The sequence below is a fragment of the Takifugu rubripes genome, chromosome 21, assembly GCF_901000725.2.
Source record: "Takifugu rubripes chromosome 21, fTakRub1.2, whole genome shotgun sequence".
Taxonomy (NCBI): domain Eukaryota; kingdom Metazoa; phylum Chordata; class Actinopteri; order Tetraodontiformes; family Tetraodontidae; genus Takifugu; species Takifugu rubripes.
The window spans coordinates 14,501,529-14,523,377 of NC_042305.1; the positions used below are offsets into that span (position 1 = coordinate 14,501,529).

The 21,849-nt window shown below is 51.5% G+C and overlaps 1 protein-coding gene across 5 annotated transcripts; it reads left to right on the forward strand.

Annotated features, from left to right (window-relative positions):
- The first annotated feature begins 5,381 nt into the window (after nucleotides 1-5,381).
- LOC101078578 (transducin-like enhancer protein 4) lies at nucleotides 5,382-20,342 on the forward strand. 5 transcript variants are annotated; one of them, XM_029830091.1, is made up of 20 exons: nucleotides 5,390-5,973; nucleotides 6,252-6,349; nucleotides 7,221-7,284; nucleotides 7,379-7,423; nucleotides 11,704-11,766; nucleotides 13,255-13,329; nucleotides 13,454-13,658; nucleotides 14,357-14,373; nucleotides 15,882-16,004; nucleotides 16,086-16,139; nucleotides 16,216-16,368; nucleotides 16,442-16,568; nucleotides 16,671-16,858; nucleotides 16,946-17,022; nucleotides 17,099-17,348; nucleotides 17,426-17,673; nucleotides 17,747-17,894; nucleotides 18,067-18,217; nucleotides 18,289-18,365; nucleotides 18,607-20,342. In XM_029830091.1, exons 1-20 carry the CDS (start codon nucleotides 5,929-5,931, stop codon nucleotides 18,712-18,714), a joined length of 2,316 nt encoding a protein of 771 aa, XP_029685951.1. In that variant the 5' UTR covers nucleotides 5,390-5,928; the 3' UTR covers nucleotides 18,715-20,342. The 5 variants fall into 5 exon arrangements, 4 of the variants coding, with proteins under 4 accessions (XP_029685951.1, XP_029685950.1, XP_011617972.2 ...); XM_029830090.1 differs by having other exon boundaries at nucleotides 5,392-5,973; nucleotides 13,451-13,658; XM_011619670.2 differs by having other exon boundaries at nucleotides 5,393-5,973; nucleotides 6,264-6,349; nucleotides 13,451-13,658.
- The last annotated feature ends 1,507 nt before the right edge of the window (nucleotides 20,343-21,849 follow it).

Here is a 21,849-nt window from a genome sequence, read left to right on the forward strand (position 1 = left end):
CTATCAGGGTTTTTGATTGCATCCTGGATGTAATTCTTTTAAATAGGCCCTAATGGCCTCCAATCTGGGCTGATGACGACCTCCGAGAGTCCAATCGCAGATCCATTTAGGCCCTTTCAGACCCCTCCATGTACACTTAGAAACCCTCCTTCGTCTCTCGCTCACTCCCCCAACCACACACACACACACACACACACACACACACACACACACACACACACACACACACACACACACACACCACCACCACCTACCTCACTGCTTTTTGTAGCCTCATTGGCGTGTCTCTGCACCGTTAGTCACGTTCAGGAAGTAGGCGCGACTGGAACTTTGAGGCTGGGATTGTTCACACGCCACACGACAAGAAGCAGGCGTCAGAGAGGCAGGGTTATGGTGGGAGGCGAGGGAAGAAATTGAAAATGACAGCGAGGGAGACCGAGAAGCGGGAGTAGCGCGTAATCATGCTTTTAAGCAGGAAAGACAAAGTAAGAGGCAGTAAGTTCAGGTCAAAGCTGCAGAAAGATAAAAGGAGGCAAAGCCAGAGGTGTGTGTGTGGGCGTGTGTGTGTGTGTGCGCGCCTGTGATGAATGGCCGTCAGAATGTCAGGCTGTGTTATTATATTCTCAGAGCTGGATGTAGGTATGAGAAGGAAGAGAAGGAGAGAGAGAGAGATTGTGTGTGTGTGTGTGTGTGTGTGTGTGTGTGTGTGTGTGTGTGTGTGCGCTGTTGCGGCAGACAGGAAGAAGGCTCGCCGTCTAATCCTTCAATTTTCTTACATTACTGCTCCCCCGCCTTCGCTCCTCCGCTCCCCCGTCTCCACCCCGCTGCCAGACCTGTCGGCAAATGAAACTGGAGATAGCGGCGGCTTCACACAGATTGACTTGGAGGAGAGTAAAACACACAGAGAGAAACGAGAGTGAGACGGAGACCTGCTGCTCCTCCGACAACATAAACACAAAACCCCAGTGGCGCCATCATCTATTGTTCGCTCTGGGGGCCCCTGCAACTATACGGATTCTGAAAAGTCCGACAAATAAGAAATCAGAGCTGTAAGACGTTAATGCACCTGCGGATTTCAGCGGGAACGCAGCTGTCTGGGGGTGATCGATAACTTCCTGCTGAGGAGGAGGAAAATCCGACGACAGGATATTAAATTAAAGAGATTGTTTTACACCAAGAGAGCCTTATCAACTCACTTAGCAGGATTATGAAGCAGCATTGATAAGCAGAGTTGCTCTACAGCCTGTTAATATGCTGAATCTGTTTGTTTTCTTTAATATTTATAGGTTTTTGTTTCACCCCTTCCTGGACTGGGAACAAAGGTCAGCTTTTAGTGGAATTAATGTTATTTTTTAATGATCAAAAGTCGGTTTCCTCGTCATTTCTGATGTGCAAAGATGACTCCCACATCTGCCTCCAAACAGCAAAACCTCCCAAATGGGTGCAGTCTTGACCTTTCACATCTTGTATGTGAAATCTAGGGGGGAAAAGGGGGAAAAAACAGTTATTTTCCTCCACTTTTGAGATTGTTTTTGCATTCCAGTCACTTCTCGTCGGGTGAGGGCGCACCCTGAGTGCGCGGGACTAATTTGCCATGCTAATGAGATGGCTCCGACAAACAGTGCCAGCTGGAGACCAGAGTAAATGATCCTGTCATCAGTCAAGAACACAAACAAGGCTAACAGCTAATTAGCTTGCGGCAGTTTGTAGAGGTGACATTCTATCTGATCTGTGCTGTGGCGGGAAAGAGGAGGGGGGGTGGAAAAGAAGAAAGGGCAATAATAAAAGAGACAGAGGCAAAAGGGGACGGCTTGCTGATGAATTGGGATTCATGTTTTCACGCTCACACACACACACACACACACACACACACACACACACACACACACGTGTGCACACACACAAGGGGCGACAGCGAGTATGTGCCATCAGAATGAGGCGGGAAGCTATGCTAAACAGACAATCAGAGGTGTACCCCCTGGCGCTAAACAGCCAATCATGGCTGCCCCAGTGTGTGTCACCAGCCAGCAGGAGGCAGAATTAGGCCTGGTTAGCAGCCAGAGTCCTGCAGAGTGGCTGATTAGTCTTTTAGACTGGAGAGGGGACAGAATGTTAAACGTCCAACTGCCTCTTTGAGGCAGCAAAAGAATCACATGTATGTGATTTTACCCACAAAAAAGGAAAACAGCCTCATTGTTGGCTCATGAATGGGATACAGACTAATGAAAATGGATTTTCCCTCCCTGTATTACGCAGTTGAATGCAATCAAAGGTGAGTTACTGATGCATTTAAGAGCCAACACCAGCGCCTTCAAATGTGCTTGCAAACACGAGAGGAGGTTCCCGTTCTCCATCTCTAGTCTCCCTTTGGCATCCAGTGCATCGACACGCTCGCCGTCTTGCTGCTATTTATAGTCTTTATCAGCGTAAACTCGCTTCCATCCGCACTGAATCACGTAAAGGAATAGCTGCAATCTGCGCGCTCCTTTTGGGAGGCTGGATGACTTTGAGCACCAGATGCTGCTGTTCCTCCAGAGTCGTTATCGTGATGGAGCTGATCTGCTGATCCTTAACTGTCCCCAGTAAAGACACACACTTCCTCACACACACACACACACACACACACACACACACACACACACACACACACGCCGACTGTGGGGGCAGGATTAACCTGCTGCAGGCTCGGTAAATCCAGTGCCGTCTCCGCCTCTGTCTGAGGAGGTTAGATCCCTTCACAGGAGCTCCCCCATTCAAAGGGGGCGACCGGAGGGGATTAATAACGTGTTAAAAGGTGAGCACGGAGGATTTAGAGGCCGCCCCCCCGTAAGCGTGAGAGATTTAGGTGCACAGACCCCTGGTTAGTGCTCCCTGAAATGTGATTAGTTAGACACTCTGCTCCCACACGCACGTGCACGCAGACAATGATTTACATGGAGGAGTAATAAACCCCCCAGGATGGAGGAGGGAAAGGACTCATGTGCTGGTGTAAAACCTCTGTAATATGGGACGAGACTATGAACTTTCTCATTTTTAAAGTTGATAATCAATTGAATTAATTTCTTGACTTTTGTCCGTTCTCCATCAGCAACGATATCTGATATCTGAGGTTAAGGTCTTTTAATTTACTGCTGAGTTTTAAAAATAGGTACTTGACACTCTGTGTGTGTGCGTGTGTGTGTGTGTTAGAGGAGGAAATTGAGACATGTTCCACAAGGGGCTGAACACAGCTGAGGTGTCTCACCTGAGCCCAGTCGAGGCCACGCCCCCCTTAATCCCCACCTTCCCTGATAAGCCCCCCATTCTGCTCCCCATCTACTCACAAAATCCGCTTCCGTGCAATCTCCTGCGCATCAGCTGCCAAATGAAGTTCCTCTTTAGAAAAAAGGAAACCCTGGCTGTCGAGGCGTGTAAGGCGTCGCGGCTGGCGGCGAGCGGGGCCCTCGTGCCGAAGCCAATAATCCGGTGTCGGGGCTTCAGGTGTGCGGAGGGGTGTGATTGACAGGGTCTGATATGAGGCCCTCGCCTCACTTGACATTTGGGTTTCATAAGGTCTGGAACAAAAGATAGGGGCAAAATAATCAGAGAGGGGCGCAGGCAAATAAATCTGTTTATTCCTCTTCATCTACACCTTCCCTCATCTCCGCCCCCCCCCCCCCCACCCCCCCCACGCTCGCCCACACCAATGCTTCACACTTGGAATGGGGGGGGGGCTGTTTTACCTTCTCTGAGCCTCCAGCATGGTGGGTCACTTCATGCTCTGGGCTTATCTGACATACGAGTGTGTGGATGCAACAGAGAGAAGAAGAAGAAGACAACAGGGAATGGATGTGGAGTCGTTCCCACTTCCACATGTGTGTGTGTGTCCTCACATTTTCTACATGTTAGGGTTAGGGTTAGGGTTAGGTTTAGGGTTAGGGTCAGGGTTAGGGTTAGGGTTAGGGTTAGGGTTAGGCTTAGACTAAACTCTTCTTTCTGTTAGCAGAGTGGGGGCCATGTTTGCAAAGTGGGACCATTTTGCTGGACACCACAATGTCGAAGGACTGTTTGAGGGTTAAACCATGGAGTTAAGAGATTATAGTTGGGTTTAGGCCAGGATTAGGGTAGGGGTTAGGGTTAGTTAGACAATGTTAGGGTTAGACTAAGGGACTAGAGAATGTATCATGTCTCTGAAAGACAGAAATGTGAGGATGTGTGTGTGTGTGTGTGTGTGTGTGTGTGTTTAAGCACATAAAGTGGTGAAAATAAATAACTTTTTATATTCAAGTTTAGCATCACAACAGATCCAGAGCCAAAATTCTGAGAAAGAGAAGAGAAAAGGGACAAGTGTGATGCGACGATTACAAATGTTTGACACGTCAGTTTCTGTGGCTCAGAGATGGAACGCTGTGGTTGGGGAAAGCTGCTGACCCAGCAGCAGCGTACTTCTCCCCACATCAAACATCAGCAGAAGCGGGTAGACTCACAGGAACGCACTAAGTAATGATAGAAAAATGCAGCTCAATTAGACTGGAAGGAGCTAATTGATCATGACAAAATATTGAACGGCAAAGTTTTATGTGATGTCATCACTTGTGTTGGTTGCCGAGTTATGAATTTGCATCTCTGTTGCACTTTAGCGAGAAGATAAAATAACATTTTTAGCAAATTACTTAAGGCTGGACTGAACGGTAAAGCCCCTGGTGCCTCTCTTCATTTTAGGAAACGTTTGACCTTGAACGCAGCATCCCACACATCACCGTGGCAACATAAATGGGGATAAGACAGAGTTTATGATCGCCCATCCTCACATGACCCCCGTTTTATCGCTGTATTTCTACTGTTATTCAGATTTAAGGTTGCTCAGTGATTTTCAGTCTGCATACATCAGCGAGTTTCACCTGATTTACACCCAGACAAACAGGCGGTGGGGGGGGGGGGGGGGGGGGGGGGGGTGTCTACAGGGAGCCCAATGAGAATTTAATTGTTCCAACACTCTTTTAATGGGTGATTCAGTTTAGACAAAAAAAAGATTCAAAAAGACACGAGGCGCCTCAGGGACATGTGTTCATTTCTGCCCGGAAGTGTCTTTAAGGAAACAGATAAAACACATAAGTCAACAGATAGTTTCCAGACTAATCTCTGTGACACCCTTTAGCAGCAGACCAATAAAGCCGACCCAGGCCCCACGTGGGGTGTCGCAATTGATTGGACAGCACGTGGTTGACTGACAGAAGAAGGTGGTGCCGCGAGACCTGCCCCTCCCTCGCGCCACACGCCATTGGCTTCGCCACACAGGCAGGAAGTTGTAGTTCTCCACATCGGACGCACGCCTGTACCGCGCACTATGGACTGCCGCGGATGAAACTACACGTCCCGACGTCGCGGCGCCGCCTCTCCTAATTGTTGTCAATATGTAATTGCGCTCGTGTGACTGGCTGCTTCCAAACTTGGCGTTTGCAGGGGCGGATTCGCCTCAGTCGACGCGGTGGTCGCTCCGCTGCTCTGTGCGGGGACGTGAAGGGAGGCTGCGGGGAAATTAACCGATAAATGTGCGGCGACAGGACGCAGCGGAGGAGCGCGTTCATGGTGCAGGGGGGTCATTACGCACCGGGAGTTGATGCCTTTTAAAGAAAATCGAGGAAATCGTTGTTAGGTGCACAGGGAGAACATTAGAACGTTTTTAGACTTTAACGCGCGGGACATTTTTGGTTTTATTTTCAATATTTTTTCGAGAGGAAAACTCCTGCGTTGATTACCAAGCCGACTATTTATTTATAACACCGAAAAGAATGTCAACTAACAGGTTCGAGGATGTTTCTACTTATATGGGAACCTTCACGTAACCCACAAAGCAGCCAGTGACTGACCTTTTACGCACGGGGGAACGAGCGTGCTCATCTTATTTCTCGTCGCGTTTATGTGGATGAACTTCGCAACACTGTCTAAATGATTCGTGATCTGAGCAAGATGTACCCCCCGGCGCGGCATCCGGTAAGTAAAGAGCCGATGGAGGCAGCGTGTCCGACGGCACAGGAACAACCGCGCGTCTGCTGCGTAATCGCTTTGCATCAAGTTTCCGTGCCAGTGCGCGCTGGCGCGGACAATCGCGCTCATTGTCACGCTGCTGCAGCTGCATGCCCGAGTGTCTTGACAGAAACCTGAGGGCGCCTTGCTGTTCGTGCCATGTTCGTTTGTGTGGGAGCGTTTCATGAACTTTGGTGGCTCAGTTCTTCCTCTCTTCTCGTGTTTGGCGCTCGGGCTGGATTGAGGTCCCCCACCAGCCGGGACAGCCGCTGAAGTTCACTATCAACGAGTCCTGCGACCGGATCAAGGAGGAGTTCCACTTCCTGCAAGCCCAGTATCACAGGTATTTACCCGTTCAGTGAGAATTACCTGCTGGATTTCTCAGAATATGGATCCAGTCGTGATGCTTTCACAGGTAACCCAAGCTGGTATTCATGCTAGGAACCACCAGTAAACCAGCCCTCAGACTCTCCTTTAAGGTGTTGGTAGCCACGTATATCTGGCTCGTCCTCGCCACCCCGCCATCCTCCCTGTGCACGTGTCGTCCTGCAGGCCCGAGCGCTGTGAAACCCTCTTACACCCCACGACGGGCAACAGAACCGGCAGGCGTACCAAACACGCGCCTGAAATTGCCGCAGAGGGACATTTTGGCTGAAATTTGTCCCGCGTTTCACGTTCGGCTGCAGCGGGTTCCCTCCCACCTGTCACCGCCACGTTCCCCGCGACCCCGTTTAACCGCGAAGTTTGACGCGCTGACAACGAGAGGCTGCTTCCAGCCGCCGCTCTGAAATGGATCCTCATCCTGCTTCTCTTTTGTCGACGGTGCAGTTTGGGAATCCACTCGCCTCGTCTGAATGTACCATGAGGTTTTCGTGGTCACCTATTGATCCGTTAATTACCGCCGCATACCTGCTGAGCAAGGGTCTGCAGGGGAAGCTGGTTCCAGGCACTTATTTAAAAAGTGCTTTTAAAGACGAACCCAAAATATTTGGACACACAAGTAATGACAGCGACACACCTTTACACAGTATCGGGGAACGCACACACGGGCCAGGCAGCACTTTAATGTGCCAGGGGAGCAATGGGGTTTGGGTGCCTTGCTCAGGGGCAAGGCAGTGGGTGTTGTCTTTGAACTGTAGGCGACGCCGGTCGCTTTGATTTGGATCACACCCCCGATCACATCTGTTATTCTAAATCATGTTTGTTTCCGACAGCCTGAAACTGGAGTGTGAGAAACTGGCCAGTGAGAAGACGGAGATGCAGAGGCATTATGTCATGGTGAGTGCCGGCGCCAACGCATCAGCACCTTTCTCTTTGATGCCTGCAACCGGGAACGCCTTCATGACTTTGATCTTGATATCTCTTCTTCCAGTACTACGAAATGTCGTACGGGCTGAATATCGAGATGCACAAGCAGGTAATAGTGCTCTTTTTCCTTTAATGTTCCCATCAGGGTGCAAACGGCTGCATCTGCTGAATTGTTACCCTATTTAATGGATCTGTTTTTATTCCTGCACGCTACAGCGAGTCTCCTTTCCTTGTTTGTGACGGAGATGTCGCTCGACAGTATTTCTCCCTTCCTCAAAGATCACCAGGAGATCCCGCGTGCAGGAAACCGGCCGCGTGACTCGAATGTAATTGTCAAACACGAGAGGCACAAACTCCGGCGGCAGCGAGTGTAGTTCAATAATCCCCCAAATGTTATTAGATTTCATAATGGAAATGTGATCCACTGGCAGGGGAAGAGGAGCGGCGGCGCTTTGCGGCGAGGACGGGCTGAAATCGCGCTTGCGAATGATGATTTCATCACTTTAATTGAATGAGAAAATGGGCTGAAAAATGAAGGCAGCGTGCCTGGATTTGGCCTTTAATGAGCCTTAACGTCACTGAGGCTTTTTTAAAAGATACGTGGGGTCATTAGCATAAACGTCTGAGTTAACTACACGTTAGCAGCTGCCAGGCCAAATGGGCCACAGCTAACTAGCTACACACTAATTGTTTGCATGTACGTGTGTTTTTCTGTGTGTAGGTGTGTGTGTGTGTGTAATGGGCAGTGACGTGTGCTTGGTGTTACTGCTTGTGTCTGCTTGAAGAGCATGTTTACATTGTGTGTATGTCTTATTGTATGCGCACAGGCTTAGTTTTGTTTGCGCATAATTTGAGTATGTTTCCATATTTTTCACAATAACTATAACTACGTAATAACTATGTTATTGTGTGTGTGTGCATGCCCATATGTGCAATTGCTGCACACAGGCAACTTTTTTGTCACCGTGTTAATCAGAGTTGTGAGATGAAATACGGGGGTTGGGGGGGGCAGAATTTAAATTCTGCTGCTGCGTGTGTGTGTGCGCGTGTGTGTAAGGGTATGATTTTGATGTGCAGGTTGTGTTTGTTTGCTTTTCTCCACCCGTGGGGGCCACGGGTGTTAATGTGCATTCTATCTCTGTGCGGATGCCAAAAATGGCGGTGAGGGCGCGTCTGGTGGGGAGTCCCATTAAGGCAGCCAACCTCGGCTACAGAGCAAATTGCTAATATTGTTTGTTTAGCATTTTCTTGGGGTAATAAGCCCATTGATTTCTTTGGTTCTGCTCTTCCTTTTACTTCCACAGACAGGGGGGCTGTGGTGCTCTTGTTAAAGGGAAATTGTCTCAGAGACAGAGGGGAGGAGAGGCGTGTGCGTATATGTGTGAGAGTGTGTGTGTGTGTGTGAGTGAGAGTGTGTGGGGGGTGTCAGGTGGGAGGAGGTTACGAGTGGTGTTGAGCATGGATCTGAGTCACTGGAGGACAGCTAATCAATTGCAAATTAGTGAGGTTTGAAAGAGCAATGGAGGATGGAGAGGAGGAAAATAGGAAGGAAGGAAGGAAGGAAGGAAGGAAGGAAGGAAGGAAGGAAGGAAGGAAGGAAGGAAGGAAGGAAGGAAGGAAGGAAGGAAGCGACTTGGATTCTGAAGGCTGGCAGCACCTTCAATGAGCCCTGACAGCTCATTTGACTACAGCTGATACGGAGCCATTTGCCCCCAACACGGGCTAATATTGTGGAGAGGCGAGAACTGTGGCATCAGGGGAAACACACTGGAAGGTTTACAGAGCAATAAATATGAAAAATGTGATGCTGCCTGAAAACACAGACAAGGAGGTGAAAATTTGACATATTGGACAGTAAAAATCCCCAATATGCTGAAAGGAACCAGTTTCATACTAGCTAACAGACCGGGAATATTAATATACCTTAGCTTAGCCGCTAAACTAGCGGAAGTTGAAAAAAAAAGGAAGCTAATTACACGTTAGGCTACATTGAGTCAGTAATCAACGCTGTTGGAGATGTGATTCACTTCCTAATTCTTCAGCTCGCCCTGATCCTTAGTGTGTTTTCCCTCCTTGTGTATCTTTCGCTCTGTCTTTCACACACTCACTCACACACGGTCACAAGGGGAAACAGTCCTCGTACGGTGGGGTCCATTAGCTGTATTAGCTGGTGGTGAAAAGTGGTGCTGATGTGGTGCTTACAAAGCTCCACAGGGGACACAGACATTTGATCTTCCCCCTGACCCGGGCTGACTCCAGGGTTACTGGCTGATCTCATTTCTTTGTTGTGAAGACGTAAAGTGGGAGCATTGGAGCGGCTTGTTTCCCGTCCTTGGGATGCTGCCATTGCGTGCGTTCTTCTAAATAATGGAACCAAATTCACATTTCTGTGCCTGTTGAGGGCTGAAAGACTCAGAGGGATCACACCATTTATTGGTGCTAAGCTGTATATTCTGTGTTTTTACTGGGGGAACAAAACAAGCAGCTCCCGCTGAGGGTTAAAGATAAATCCAGTGTGCATGATGTAGCCTCGGAGGTTGTCGGGCTTTGTCGCCACTGAGTCCTCTAATCTCCCAGTAAGCTTCATGGATCGACCTGCTTTGAGTCCTAACCCAAGATGACTCTCAGTCTCGTCCAGATCGATGTCCAGGTTGCTTCGCAGGCGCGTGAAGCTCAGGAGTACGAGAAAGAAAGAGCCGCTGCCTTTTTTCTTTAATCTCCGAGCTTTTGCCAGACCAAACAGGCCAGCGTCCCCGCGCCCGGGCCGCCGGCTCCGACCGTCTGCCTTTGATGTGAAATGTCACCTGAAATTGGTTATGTTGCCGCCTGGAAAAGCACCGCCGCCTCCATTTCTGCTCTGCCGCTTTTGTCTGCTAACATTTCGCGGTCACCTCTTCAGGTCCGGTCCATCGGAGGTCCAACCATGAGCGGAGGGATCCAGCTTCCATCCTCACGTGATACGTGTCGGCATTTACGAAGACAATAAGTGCTCTTGTGTCGCTGCTCCGTTCACACATGTGGCCTTTCCCCAGCAACGTTCCGGGCTGGAGGAGACCCAGAAATGCGTTTTTCCAGAATCCTGTTTTGGAAAAACGCGGCAATGTTAGAGGAGATGGGTGGAAGAAGGCCGTGCCATGAATAAAAGCAGGGAGATTATCGGAGGGGGCGCGTGGTCGCCGGCTTTTCTGGTGACTGCAGCAGAAGATCTTCAGCACATTTCTTAAAGAACTCTGCTGCTTTTGTCCTCTTCATACGATGCCCTTGAAGGCGCCAAACCTGCGGCGGGGATCTCGTAGGCTAACACGCCGGACGGCCTCCTACTGTGTACCGACGGGAGTCCAAAACGGAGCTGAAAAAGGGCATGTGTGCACAGCGAGCCCCGCTTGGATCAACATCAAATCAAAAAAGAAAATGTCAGTGTTTTAGGTGCTCCGTGGGGATTAGAGAGTCGACACCACGGTGATCCTCATGTCCTCCCTCCTCCCCTCCTGGCAGCAGCCTGTTCGGAATCAAACTCTTACGCGGACTTTTCCCTATTTTATATACAAAAAAGAGCCCCGGAGCGCAACATTTGTTCAGGAGAGCACACTTGCGATCTTAATTTCTATAACTACATTACTGCTAACGACACACGGAGCTCTTATGATGAGCAACGCTTCCTTTAAACCAGGGGAGTCCAGGCCCAGTCCAGCTGGCCACAATCCAAACGGTATTTCTGTCCCACCAGGAAGACGACGTGTGTCTTTTACCCAGAATTCCACTTTCCTTGGTGAAAGTATGTTCTGATAGGCCAAAAAAACCCAGCTGGATTGCAGCCCCAGCAGACCGGATCTGGACACCCCCGCACCTAAACACAAGTTAGACTGCGCCGGTCCAGGGGTCATCCGACCACCCTGTGGTCATCCGACCACCCTGGGGTCATCCGGACCGCCTGGTGCGGGTGGCACTGGAGTTTGGCGTGCACAGATTAGCTTGTTGCTCTCTTTGTGGGCAACATGTCCTTGGGATGACGTCACGTGTGTGTTTCTCTGCGGGCTGGAGGCGCATCCTCACTCGCTGGACGTTTCAGTATTTTCGTCCCTCTACGGGGGCGCTAAAGCTCAATTTTCAGTTTTTGGCGCCGTGTTTTTCCCCCACCTGTTGATGAGTAAGGAGGCGGCTAATCTCCAGCTGCGTTGGCGCACCTGAGCAGCTGTGCTCCGCGCAGATGTTCGCAGCATCCGCGTCGTTAGCGCCGGCGTGGCAGAGCGGACCTACTTCCTGCTGCTTGTTTCGTTCAACGGGCGCTCGCTCACGACTGGGAGCTGCGGTGGGTCGTGGGCGGTCCTGCTCTGTCGGTGAATTTTGGAGCTGCTTGCATCTGACGCGCCCCCCCTCTGTGTCTCGCAGGCGGAGATCGTCAAGCGGCTCAACGCAATCTGCGCCCAAGTCGTCCCCTTCCTCTCCCAGGAGGTAAGACTGAGCGAGTTAAGATGGAGAGGCCTTAAAAAATAGGGAGGAGAGTGCATGGTGCATTGTGGGAACACAACTGACAGTTGCATTATAAACACACACACACACACACACACACACACGCGCACACACACACACACACACTAGATTATCCTGGACTAATCCGCACTGCTCGGCATAGACAGATACGCTCTGAACTTATTAAATGTCTCCCACTAACATATGCAGCAGCCGGTGGCTGTGTTGAAGACACACACACACACACACACACACACCCACACACACACACACACACGACAAAGGGAGAGAGAGCTCCTATATATTCTGATTTGATTTTGTGTGTGTATTTGTACACCTGCATAGATTTGTGTGTGTGTGTGTTGAAGGGTGGGAGCAGCAGGGAGAAGTGAGTGTGGATTCCAAAGCTCTCCTCCAGATTAGCCATGGATTAGGAGGGTTTAGGGTGGATTAGGGATAATGGCATTAGACTGTGGGGCTGCTACACAGCCCTGAGGTCCACGGTGGGTGGGGTGGGGGGTGGAAAAAAGGCTTTCACCGCTTTGTTTTGATGCTCAGCCTTGTTTACCGGCTGTGCATATGAAATGTGGGCCCGGCACAATCCCGTTATTATTGCCCCGCGAACCACCTCCACGGCACACGTTCACTTTCCTTTTTCCGTCTCCCAGGTTCTTCCTGCTTGCATTGTTGTCAGAAATAGGCTCCGTGCGAGGATGGAGGCTCAGGCAAACCTTGAGGAATGGTTTCAGAATCGCGGCTGAGATTTGTCTCCGCTGCTTTCCCAGATGATAGATAAACGAGGGGAAGCCGAACCAGCCGGAATGCTGCGCTTCCTGCCTTTTGCTCTGATCCCAGTTTGAATAAACTCAAATCTGGACATTTGGAAGACCGTGGCAGCGTTTGAAATGTCATTCCAGCTCTGTAACGACTGGATCCGTCATCTGCAGCGGTAGCAAGGCAGTTTAGCCCAGACGCTCGGATCCTTTTCCGTGTGTGAGTCACGTACACGCAGGTTAGTCTCAGACTGCAGAGGTGCGCTTGAACTCGGCGGTCAGGTTCATTTTCCACAGCAGATAAGCGCTTTCATCTCCGCTTTACTTTGATGTGGGGCGCTCCTGGAGGAGCCTCGGCGCTCTCGTCTCGGCGTCTGGATGCGTCTGTGCCCTCTGGATGACTTTGCCCTGTGAGCTGTCTGCTTCCTGAGCTATCCGTCTCATTCCTAACGCCAAGTGGTGTCCGGTTGTCTGCGCCATTCAAATTTTTATTTTTCATAGTTGGTTATCTGTTATAAATTGGTATATTTGTGATTTCCAATCTGTATTCCACCTTTTCCCCCAGTGAAGACAAAAGTGCACGAGCAGTCACAGGGAAAGCACGGTCCAGCCATTATTGGAGCTAAGCTAACATTAGCCTGGAGGTTTGCAGGGAATATGGTCATTTCCCATCTTTTAGCTGTTTATTCCTTCACAGCATCAGCAGCAGGTGGTTCAGGCGGTGGAGAGAGCCAAGCAGGTCACCATGGCCGAGCTCAACGCCATCATCGGAGTGGGTGACGCACACAGACACACACTTATGTGGCAATGCTAAGAGGGCTGGGGGGGGCATGCTCAACCATCCGCTCCTTACCATCATGGCAGCAACCACTGTGTCTGTCCGTGCGCTCCAGCAGCAGCAGCTGCAGGCGCAGCACCTTTCCCACGGCCACGCCATCCCCATCCCGCTGACGCCCCACCCAGCGGGCCTCCAGCCTCCCCTGCCCCCGGGGGCCGGCACCGCCAGCCTGCTGGCGCTGTCCTCCGCGCTGAGCCACCAGCTGCCGCTCAAAGACGACCGGAAGCACCACGACAACAACAGCATCGGCGACCATCCGAGAGGTGAGCGAGGCTCGGGGGAGCGTGCAGGCAGGCGGCGTTGAACACGCACGGGGTCAGGATCATGGATCACGCCGCTGGTATTGATGCGCCGCACAGTTGTTCTCGTGGTCGATGAACAGCAGTCAAAGCAATTAAGACCTGATTTGTCGTGTCGTTATAATCGGGCTAATAAGCAGCGATGCCAAAGACGCCACCGTGCCTCCTTTCCCTCCGCAGACTTCTCACAAGCCTCAATTTTGTTGCGAGCGCGGAGATTTAATTAGCGCGTCGTCTCTCTCTCTCTCTCTCCATTAGAAAGCTCTTAATTACTCATTTGCTGAGGGTTTGAACCTCGCGGTTTAACCTTGCCCCGCAGCGGCTCTGAAGCTGCCTCTGCTAATATTTACCCTCATTAGAGGCAAGAATCAATAACAATTCAACTACAGCTCCAGCTGAGTGGGATTCATGGGCTAGCGTGCGTGTATTAGCAAAACTGTTTCCAGACCTTTGAAATGCTGTTAGAGAATGGTCACTTTGAGCTTCCTCTGCCTTTAGAACCCATGACTCTAAAGTGTTAATGATCAGTGATTCTAAATTCTGACTTTTCTGATGCTATGACATTGATTTCCCTCTCCTGTGTGTGAGTTCTCTGGAGTTTGTGGTCATCGGTCGCACCTTAAATCTCTTTATTTTCTTCTCTTTGCCTGCCGACGCCTCAGACAGAGACTCAGTCAAGGTAAGTTGCTTCCCTTCTGTCCTCTCACCCGCAGAGGTGATCTCCTCGTGGTCTGCCTCGCCATTACTGTATCAGAGCGTGTCGCTTGGGTAGCAGACAAAAAGGACAGAAAGCTTCTGCAGGAATGTAGCAAAGCGAGCAGCTCTTTAGGAAGTTAGTGTTTCATTTGTGTTCTCCGTATAGTGTATCGCACACACACACACACACACACACACACACACACACACACAATCTCAAAGCAGCACGTGTTGTATGTCTGAGTTCAAGGTCAACAGAACTCGCTTGTATTCCCAGTTCTAAAAAAGAGAAAGCCTCTCATTAATGAGCTCACACACACACACACACACACACACACACACACACACTTTACCTATAGTCACTTCATGATAACAGTAAGGTCTTTATCATGGGTCTCCAGTTGCCTTAGCAACTATATCTGTACCTATTAGTGGGTGTGAGTGTTTGTGTGTTTGCAAACATTTATATTATTTATAATATCTATTTATACTCTAACTGGTCAAAGCTGTCTGGGTGTCTGGCCTCTAAATTTTTATAAAAGTTCATTAGCATATCTTTCATTAATTAAGTATTACACAGACAGATATGAAGTGCCGATGGGTGCCTGAATGCACCACCATGTTTCTATGGAAGCCCAGAAAGGACAAACACTTGAATGCATTTGTATTTATACAAATATTTATATATATATATGTCATATTTACAATTACACTCAGTACATTTTGTAGTTGAGGACAGGTTTTCAATATGTTACAAGTTCTACACAATCGGATCCATCATATCCTGTTTTTTTTTTGAATGTCTAATGGAGCAAAGCGGGTCTCGACCTTATTTTACAACATTAATATAAGAAAAAGCTGTTCTGGGCCGTCAGACGGGATTGTGTTTGAAACGCAGCAGCAGGTTTCATTATCAGCACTTGCGGAATCAATTTGAATCTCAGAGGGAACTATAATGTGCCAGGAAATTAATACTTAGACCCGGGACACTCGCGGAGCCGCCGTTTGGCTTGATAGCGAAATTAATTTTGCTTGATGTTTTTTTAAAAGAGCTAATTTACAAGCTAATTAACCTAAGAAGTCTGGGTGTGTCTGCACACACACACGCACACACTAAATGTTACTCCTCCCCCACAACATCTTTGTCATCAACACTTGCAGCACGGCAAAGGGCAGCGGAAAGGTTACAGGCGTGAGTTAGCGGAAAGGTCGAGCTAAAGGTCCTGCTTTATTTTTCCTCTCCCCATCGTTTACTGAGGAGGAAGGAGCCGTCTCCGAGCGAGCGGGGGAGGGGGAGGGGTGGACGGGAGGAGCAGGAGGGGAGATGTTGAGCTGACCTCAGTTTGATCTTTCCTGCTCAGAGGGGATTAATCTCTCGGTAACGGTGTTTGAAGGATGCAGGTTTTAATTATGACAGAGAGAGAGACATGGAGAGAGAGCTTTGTTGTGATGCGTCTTCCAGTTTTTCCCGTTCCTTCCGCCTCTTCCCAGAGCTCTTCCGTGTCGCCCTCGGCCAGTTTTCGGACTGGGGACAAACACAGGACTTCAGGCGATTTCCCCTCTGACAGCAAGAAGCAGAGGACGGACGATAAGGAGCTAGCATCGACGCGCTACGTACGTTCCCGCCACTTTCTGCCGTAACATTAAGCCGCCGCCTTAAATTCAGTCAACGGCGGCGCTTGTTTTCTGACGCAGGAGAGCGACGGCGAGAAGAGCGACGACAATCTGGTGGTCGACGTCTCCAACGAGGTACGAAGCCGAGCGGCATTCAGAACGCCGACCCCGTGGCTTTTATTCACATCTGGTCTGCGCACGTCTACGGCAGGACCCCACGTCCCCCAGAGGAAGCCCCGCCCACTCTCCCCGGGAGAACGGCTTGGACAAGCGTCGCGCGGTGAAGAAGGACGCCCCCCTGAGTCCCTCGTCCGTGGCCTCGTCCAGCAGCACGCCGTCCACCAAGTCCAAAGAGATCAATCTGGTGAGTCACTGACCTCTGACCTTCCCAGACAGGATTCCCCTCGGGAATTTATTCGGGACGTTTTTGTTTTCAGAATGAAAAGTCCACGACGCCGGTGTCCAAATCCAGCACGCCCACGTCGCACGCCGATGTCCCGACACCCAGCGGCACCTCCGCCCTGAGGACCGCCGCCAGTAAACCGTCGGGGGTGGAGACGCTGGGTGAGTCTCCCGAAACCCCTTTTGATCTGCAATTTTGGCCCGTAACCATGGCGATATCGTTGGCTGTGGCTCCGCCGTAACGGACGCCGTTCTGCGTTGCAGCCGCCGGCCTCCGCACGCCGTTGGCGGTGCCCTGCTCGTACCCCAACCCGTTCGGAATGGTAGCCCACCCGGGTATAAACGGAGAGCTGGGCTCCGGCGCCGCCTACAGCGGCCTCCATAACATTTCCCCGCAGATGAGCGCGGTCGCCGCCGCCGCCGCGGTGGCGGCTTATGGACGCACGCAAGTGGTACATCAGCAGCGACACACGTGCTCGAGAGATGGTGAGCGTTGATCTGATTTGCATTAGAATTAGACACTATCCCCGTTGATCTAGGTGGGATTCGATCCTCATCACCACATCCGTGTTCCCGGCCTCCCCCCCAGCCTGTCGGGCATCCCTGGAGGAAAACCGTAGGTGTCCTGCTCCCTTTATTTAGCATCATCTCCCCGTTCCCGCCGCCTGACGCCGCCATTCCTCCCTTTCCAGAGCCTATTCCTTTCACGTGAGTGCCGACGGACAGATGCAGCCCGTGCCTTTTCCTCCGGACTCGCTGATCGGTCCAGGCATCCCGCGCCACGCTCGCCAGATCAATACTCTCGGCCACGGGGAGGTGGTGTGCGCCGTCACCATCAGTAACCCCACGCGCCACGTCTACACCGGCGGGAAGGGCTGCGTTAAAGTGTGGGACATCAGCCATCCTGGCAACAAGACCCCCGTGTCCCAGCTGGACTGCCTCGTGAGTGCGCCGCGCCGGCCCCCAGCAGGCCCCGCCCTCGCGTTTAACCACGCTAACGACGCTTCCTGTCCAATCAGAACAGGGACAACTACATCCGCTCCTGTCGGCTGCTCCCCGACGGGCGGACCCTCATCGTCGGGGGCGAGGCGAGCACCCTGTCCATCTGGGACCTGGCGACGCCCACCCCGCGTATCAAGGCGGAGCTGACCTCATCGGCGCCCGCCTGTTACGCTCTGGCCATCAGTCCCGACTCGAAGGTTTGCTTCTCCTGCTGCTCCGACGGGAACATCGCTGTCTGGGACCTTCACAACCAGACTCTGGTTCGGTACGGAGCCGGGTGGGGCCATGGCGGGGCTCTGGGGGGTCGCGTGTTCTTCTCACGCCTGTTTTTCCTTCAGGCAGTTCCAGGGTCACACCGATGGGGCCAGCTGTATAGACATCTCTAACGATGGGACCAAGCTGTGGACCGGCGGCCTGGATAACACCGTGCGCTCCTGGGACCTGAGAGAAGGACGGCAGCTGCAGCAGCACGACTTCACCTCCCAGGTCGGGTCACAGAGCTTGTGGTGTTCCCTCAAAAGTTGACTTTTTAATTTCATAAGTCTTCAAACAAATCTGTTCTCGGAGGGTTTCCTCCATCAGCTCCACCAGCGACCGCGAGCCTCGACGGGATCGGATTAGACAGAGGAAATGATCGTTCTGCGTTGATCTCCTGCAGATCTTCTCGCTGGGTTACTGTCCGACGGGGGAGTGGCTGGCGGTGGGGATGGAGAACAACAACGTGGAGGTTTTGCACGTCACCAAGCCCGACAAGTACCAGCTCCACCTGCACGAGAGCTGCGTGCTCTCCCTCAGATTCGCCCACTGCGGTAAGAAGCCGAGCGCGCCCGGATAACGTCCTCCGCCCCTGATCTCTGAGCCTGACCTGCTGGCTTTGCAGGGAAGTGGTTCGTGAGCACGGGGAAAGACAATCTGCTCAACGCGTGGAGGACCCCGTACGGCGCCAGCATCTTCCAGGCGAGTGCGGGAGGGGCGATTATTGGCTAATATTCAGCAGCGGGGGAAGGGGGGGGGGGGGGCTCTTTTCTTTTCTTTTCTCACCAGCTGCGAGCTCTCGATCGATGCCACGGTCACTTTGCAGAAATATCGACGGCGGGAATAAAAAGCGTCCTCCGCGACTCGCTGTTGGACGCCAGGGACACGAAGACAAGACGTCTCGCCCTTCTCTCAGAGCTTTTGTTGTTCTCCTCCCCCGCAGTCGAAGGAGTCGTCCTCGGTGCTGAGCTGCGACATCTCCATCGACGACAAGTACATCGTGACGGGCTCCGGGGACAAGAAGGCCACCGTCTACGAGGTCAACTATTAGCACAGTGGCGGCGAAGGGGATGGAGCTCTGCCTGGCAGCCGTCTCTCCTGGGGAACTCTGGTCGTTCCTGTGGTCGGCGCCACCATGTCCGATTGGCTGGACCCCCAACGTCTCCGAACGACCTCCATTCCTCCGTCCAGCTTTGCGCCGTTCTCCCGTCCTCTCCTTCGTTTCCTCCCTCGTCCACTCCGATGTGTCAAATGAGGAGATTGGTTCCCGTCTCGCCAGCTTTTATCCTCTGATGGGTCCAGGATGCTCCTGCAGCCAGACCACATCTGTCACATCTGCAGTCAAAACCACCATCGATCGAGTCCAGCAGATTAATCTGGTGGCCTAAAGATCCGATCTGATCGTTTCTGCGTCAGAGTCCAGTGTGTTTGTGCAAACAGAAGGTTTTTTTTTTGCAAAATGTGACCTATTTTTAAGTGCAGGCGATATAGACTCACCCTCCACCTGTTGTATTTAATAGTTTCTGTCATAACTCTGGGTGTGAGGGTGTGTGTTCAGTACCAAAATCTTCATTTTACTAGTAAAGTGGGGCCATGGTTTTAAGGTTCGGGTTGAGTTTAGGTTAGGGTCAGTGGAAGGAGCTGGGTAATGTGTTATGTCTAGGAAAGTCCCCACAAGTATAGAAATCAGAAGGTGTGCGCACGTGTTGAACAAACAGAAGCGAGCCTGTGACCTCAGCGACTGTCACGCCCGCTCCTTTTTGACCTCCTCTGGACTCGACCTGGACCTACGAACCAGTTGGACCTGCGTCTTTCACCGGTGCCGTGGAAAACCGGTCCGCCCGCGACGTCCCTGTCGGCTTTTAGAAATAACTCAGTGCCTTGCTGCTGCTGTGCTCCGTGTCGCCCCGCGGGAGGCGGAACGTGACGGACAAACGCGGTTTCGTTTAGAAACCGTCGGTGCCGTCGCTCCCTCCTCCGACCCCACACTGGTTTTCAAACCTGCGACCTGAAGTGGACCAGTCTGGTCCTAACAGCGCCGCGCCAGCACTCGTTCCGTCTTTACTTTAACCTTCAGCGACGGAGAAGAGGAATTTTCTATTTCTCTACCTTTAAAGAGAGACCCAGGCCTTTTTGTGGCTCTTTGTCCCTCATTGTTTGGCGTTTTAGATGCGCCCAGAAGTTCATTCTTGGTCTCTGATCACATTGTCGAGGTGGTTTTGGGTTGAAACAAACGCTCTCTGTCTTTAAACAGGATTTTTCCCTCCACATCTGTGCTCAAATCATTTAAAAGAACTGATATTGATGGACGGGGGCTGCAGCGCCCCCTGGTGTCGGGGGACCTATCAGAGACTCTTAGGACTGATATTTTTGTAACGCTGATGGACTGGTCCTCACATCAGTCTGTTGTTGTCCGTCTTTGCCTTACTCTGTGTCGTCCTCTCCGAAGCATTTCTGTGCTCGCCGCGGCGGCCCCGGCGACCCCGAAGGTTAGCCGGCTAACGCGGCGCCGCAGAAATGACGTCACGGTGACAACCTGTGGAACATGTGAACTGTAAATATGTGATATTCACGCTCACAGTGGAAACGACCTTTCGTTAGCTAGGCCTGTTTGTTCCTTTACTGCCTCTGCTCTGGTTTTCTAGCCTGTGGTTGAGTTTATTAAATTACTGTGCTGAGCACTTGTCTGAGACTGACTTCCTGTTGTTGCATCACCATATTTCATGATTTAGCCTGGCTCCATGGACATAAATGATGCGGTTTAAGCGGTGGGACTCACACAGTCGGGCGAAGCCTCGGTCATCCTGCGCGTGATTCTACTCAATACAAGTGATGAATCCCAAACTTGGAGCATAATTGTGCGGCTTTTAATGTTTATTTGTTCCCATTCGTTCTCCCTGCTCTGTCGACAGGATGCGCGGTTTTTCTGCCCCAGCAGCGCTTTAGCTGCCATTTTCTACTGTTTCTTCTCTGAAATACAGCGACGGAACCCTCTGGCCTTAAAAGCTTCAGATTTTAAGTTGGCTCATGCGGCTCCATGGCCCAGCATCCATTTACCTGAGCGGGGAAGCAAATGTGGTTTAGCGTTAGCATTTCGGTCCCGGCTCTCAGGTCAGCGCCCCCTAACCCCCCCCCCCACCACCACGGCGAACGCGCTGAAGTGGATTAAGTGATGTAAGTTCGGGCTGTGGAGGAGGACGACACTCCACCATCGCAGTGAATGATCCTCCTGCTGCAGCCCTCCAACCGGCACTCCACGCTGCCAAAAGTGGGAGAGAAGGAGGAAAAGGTGGAGATGGGATGTGGGAGCGAGCCCCCCCCCCCCCACTGCTTTAGATTTTTAGATGAAAAGCACTTTTTTTCTGACACGTGGACGCTGGATTAAACAAACAGGCCACGCTGCTGCGCAGTGGTATAAATTAATTTAACATCCAACGAGCCCGTGCACGGAGATGTCAACCATTAGGAAGCAGCGCGTCTACATTAGAGACCCCAGCAGCCTGCTGGTATGTTCGCAAAGTGCCACTTACAGACCCATTACAATCCTCCAGTAAGGTCAGAGTGGCGCCAAAATCACTGCTAATGAATTCACTCTGAGAGCAGCGGCAGCACATCGAGGAAAACACGTGAAGCTCGCAGAAAAGATGGCGGCGCCGCGCCTGCCGCGCTAACTCATCACATTAGCATGCAAACACGCTGCCATGATCACAGACGCCGAGACGTCCCCTTCCTGGTCCATTGTTACCATTTTTGGCCCCTTTTAACAGATTAAAAGAGGGCAGGAAGGTTCCTGTCTGGTGGTTCCGACCGCTCTTTGAGGGTGAAGCTCGGGCTCAAACGGCCTCGGAGACGCCCAATCTGATGGGCATGTTTGTGGAGCGTAGGAGGAACTGGAGAACGCCCAACACGGGTCAGAAACGGAGCTGGGAGCAGACCGAGAGTGTGGTGGCTGCTCCCAGACTGTTATTCCAACCATCACTGACACAGCTGACGGAAACTGTCGGCATCAAGATGGTAAAAATGCAGAATCTGTGTGAAGGAACGGCACAACATCATGACGGATCATCAGCGAGGCTCGCGGGTTGCTACCTGGCTCCCGAACTAATCTTTTAGCCTTGGTTAGCGGAGGTTTCATTCAGACCATTTTCACAACAGGAGGGCACAAGTTGGGAAAATCAAGGCTGTG

Coding starts and splice junctions, on each gene's coding strand:
- LOC101078578 (XM_029830090.1), top strand. CDS start 5,929: ATGATTCGTGATCTGAGCAAGATGTACCCCCCGGCGCGGCATCCG. Junction 13,330..13,450: donor AGCTCAACGCCATCATCGGA/GTGGGTGACGCA, acceptor CGTGCGCTCCAG/CAGCAGCAGCTGCAGGCGCA. Junction 17,895..18,066: donor AGCACGACTTCACCTCCCAG/GTCGGGTCACAG, acceptor GATCTCCTGCAG/ATCTTCTCGCTGGGTTACTG.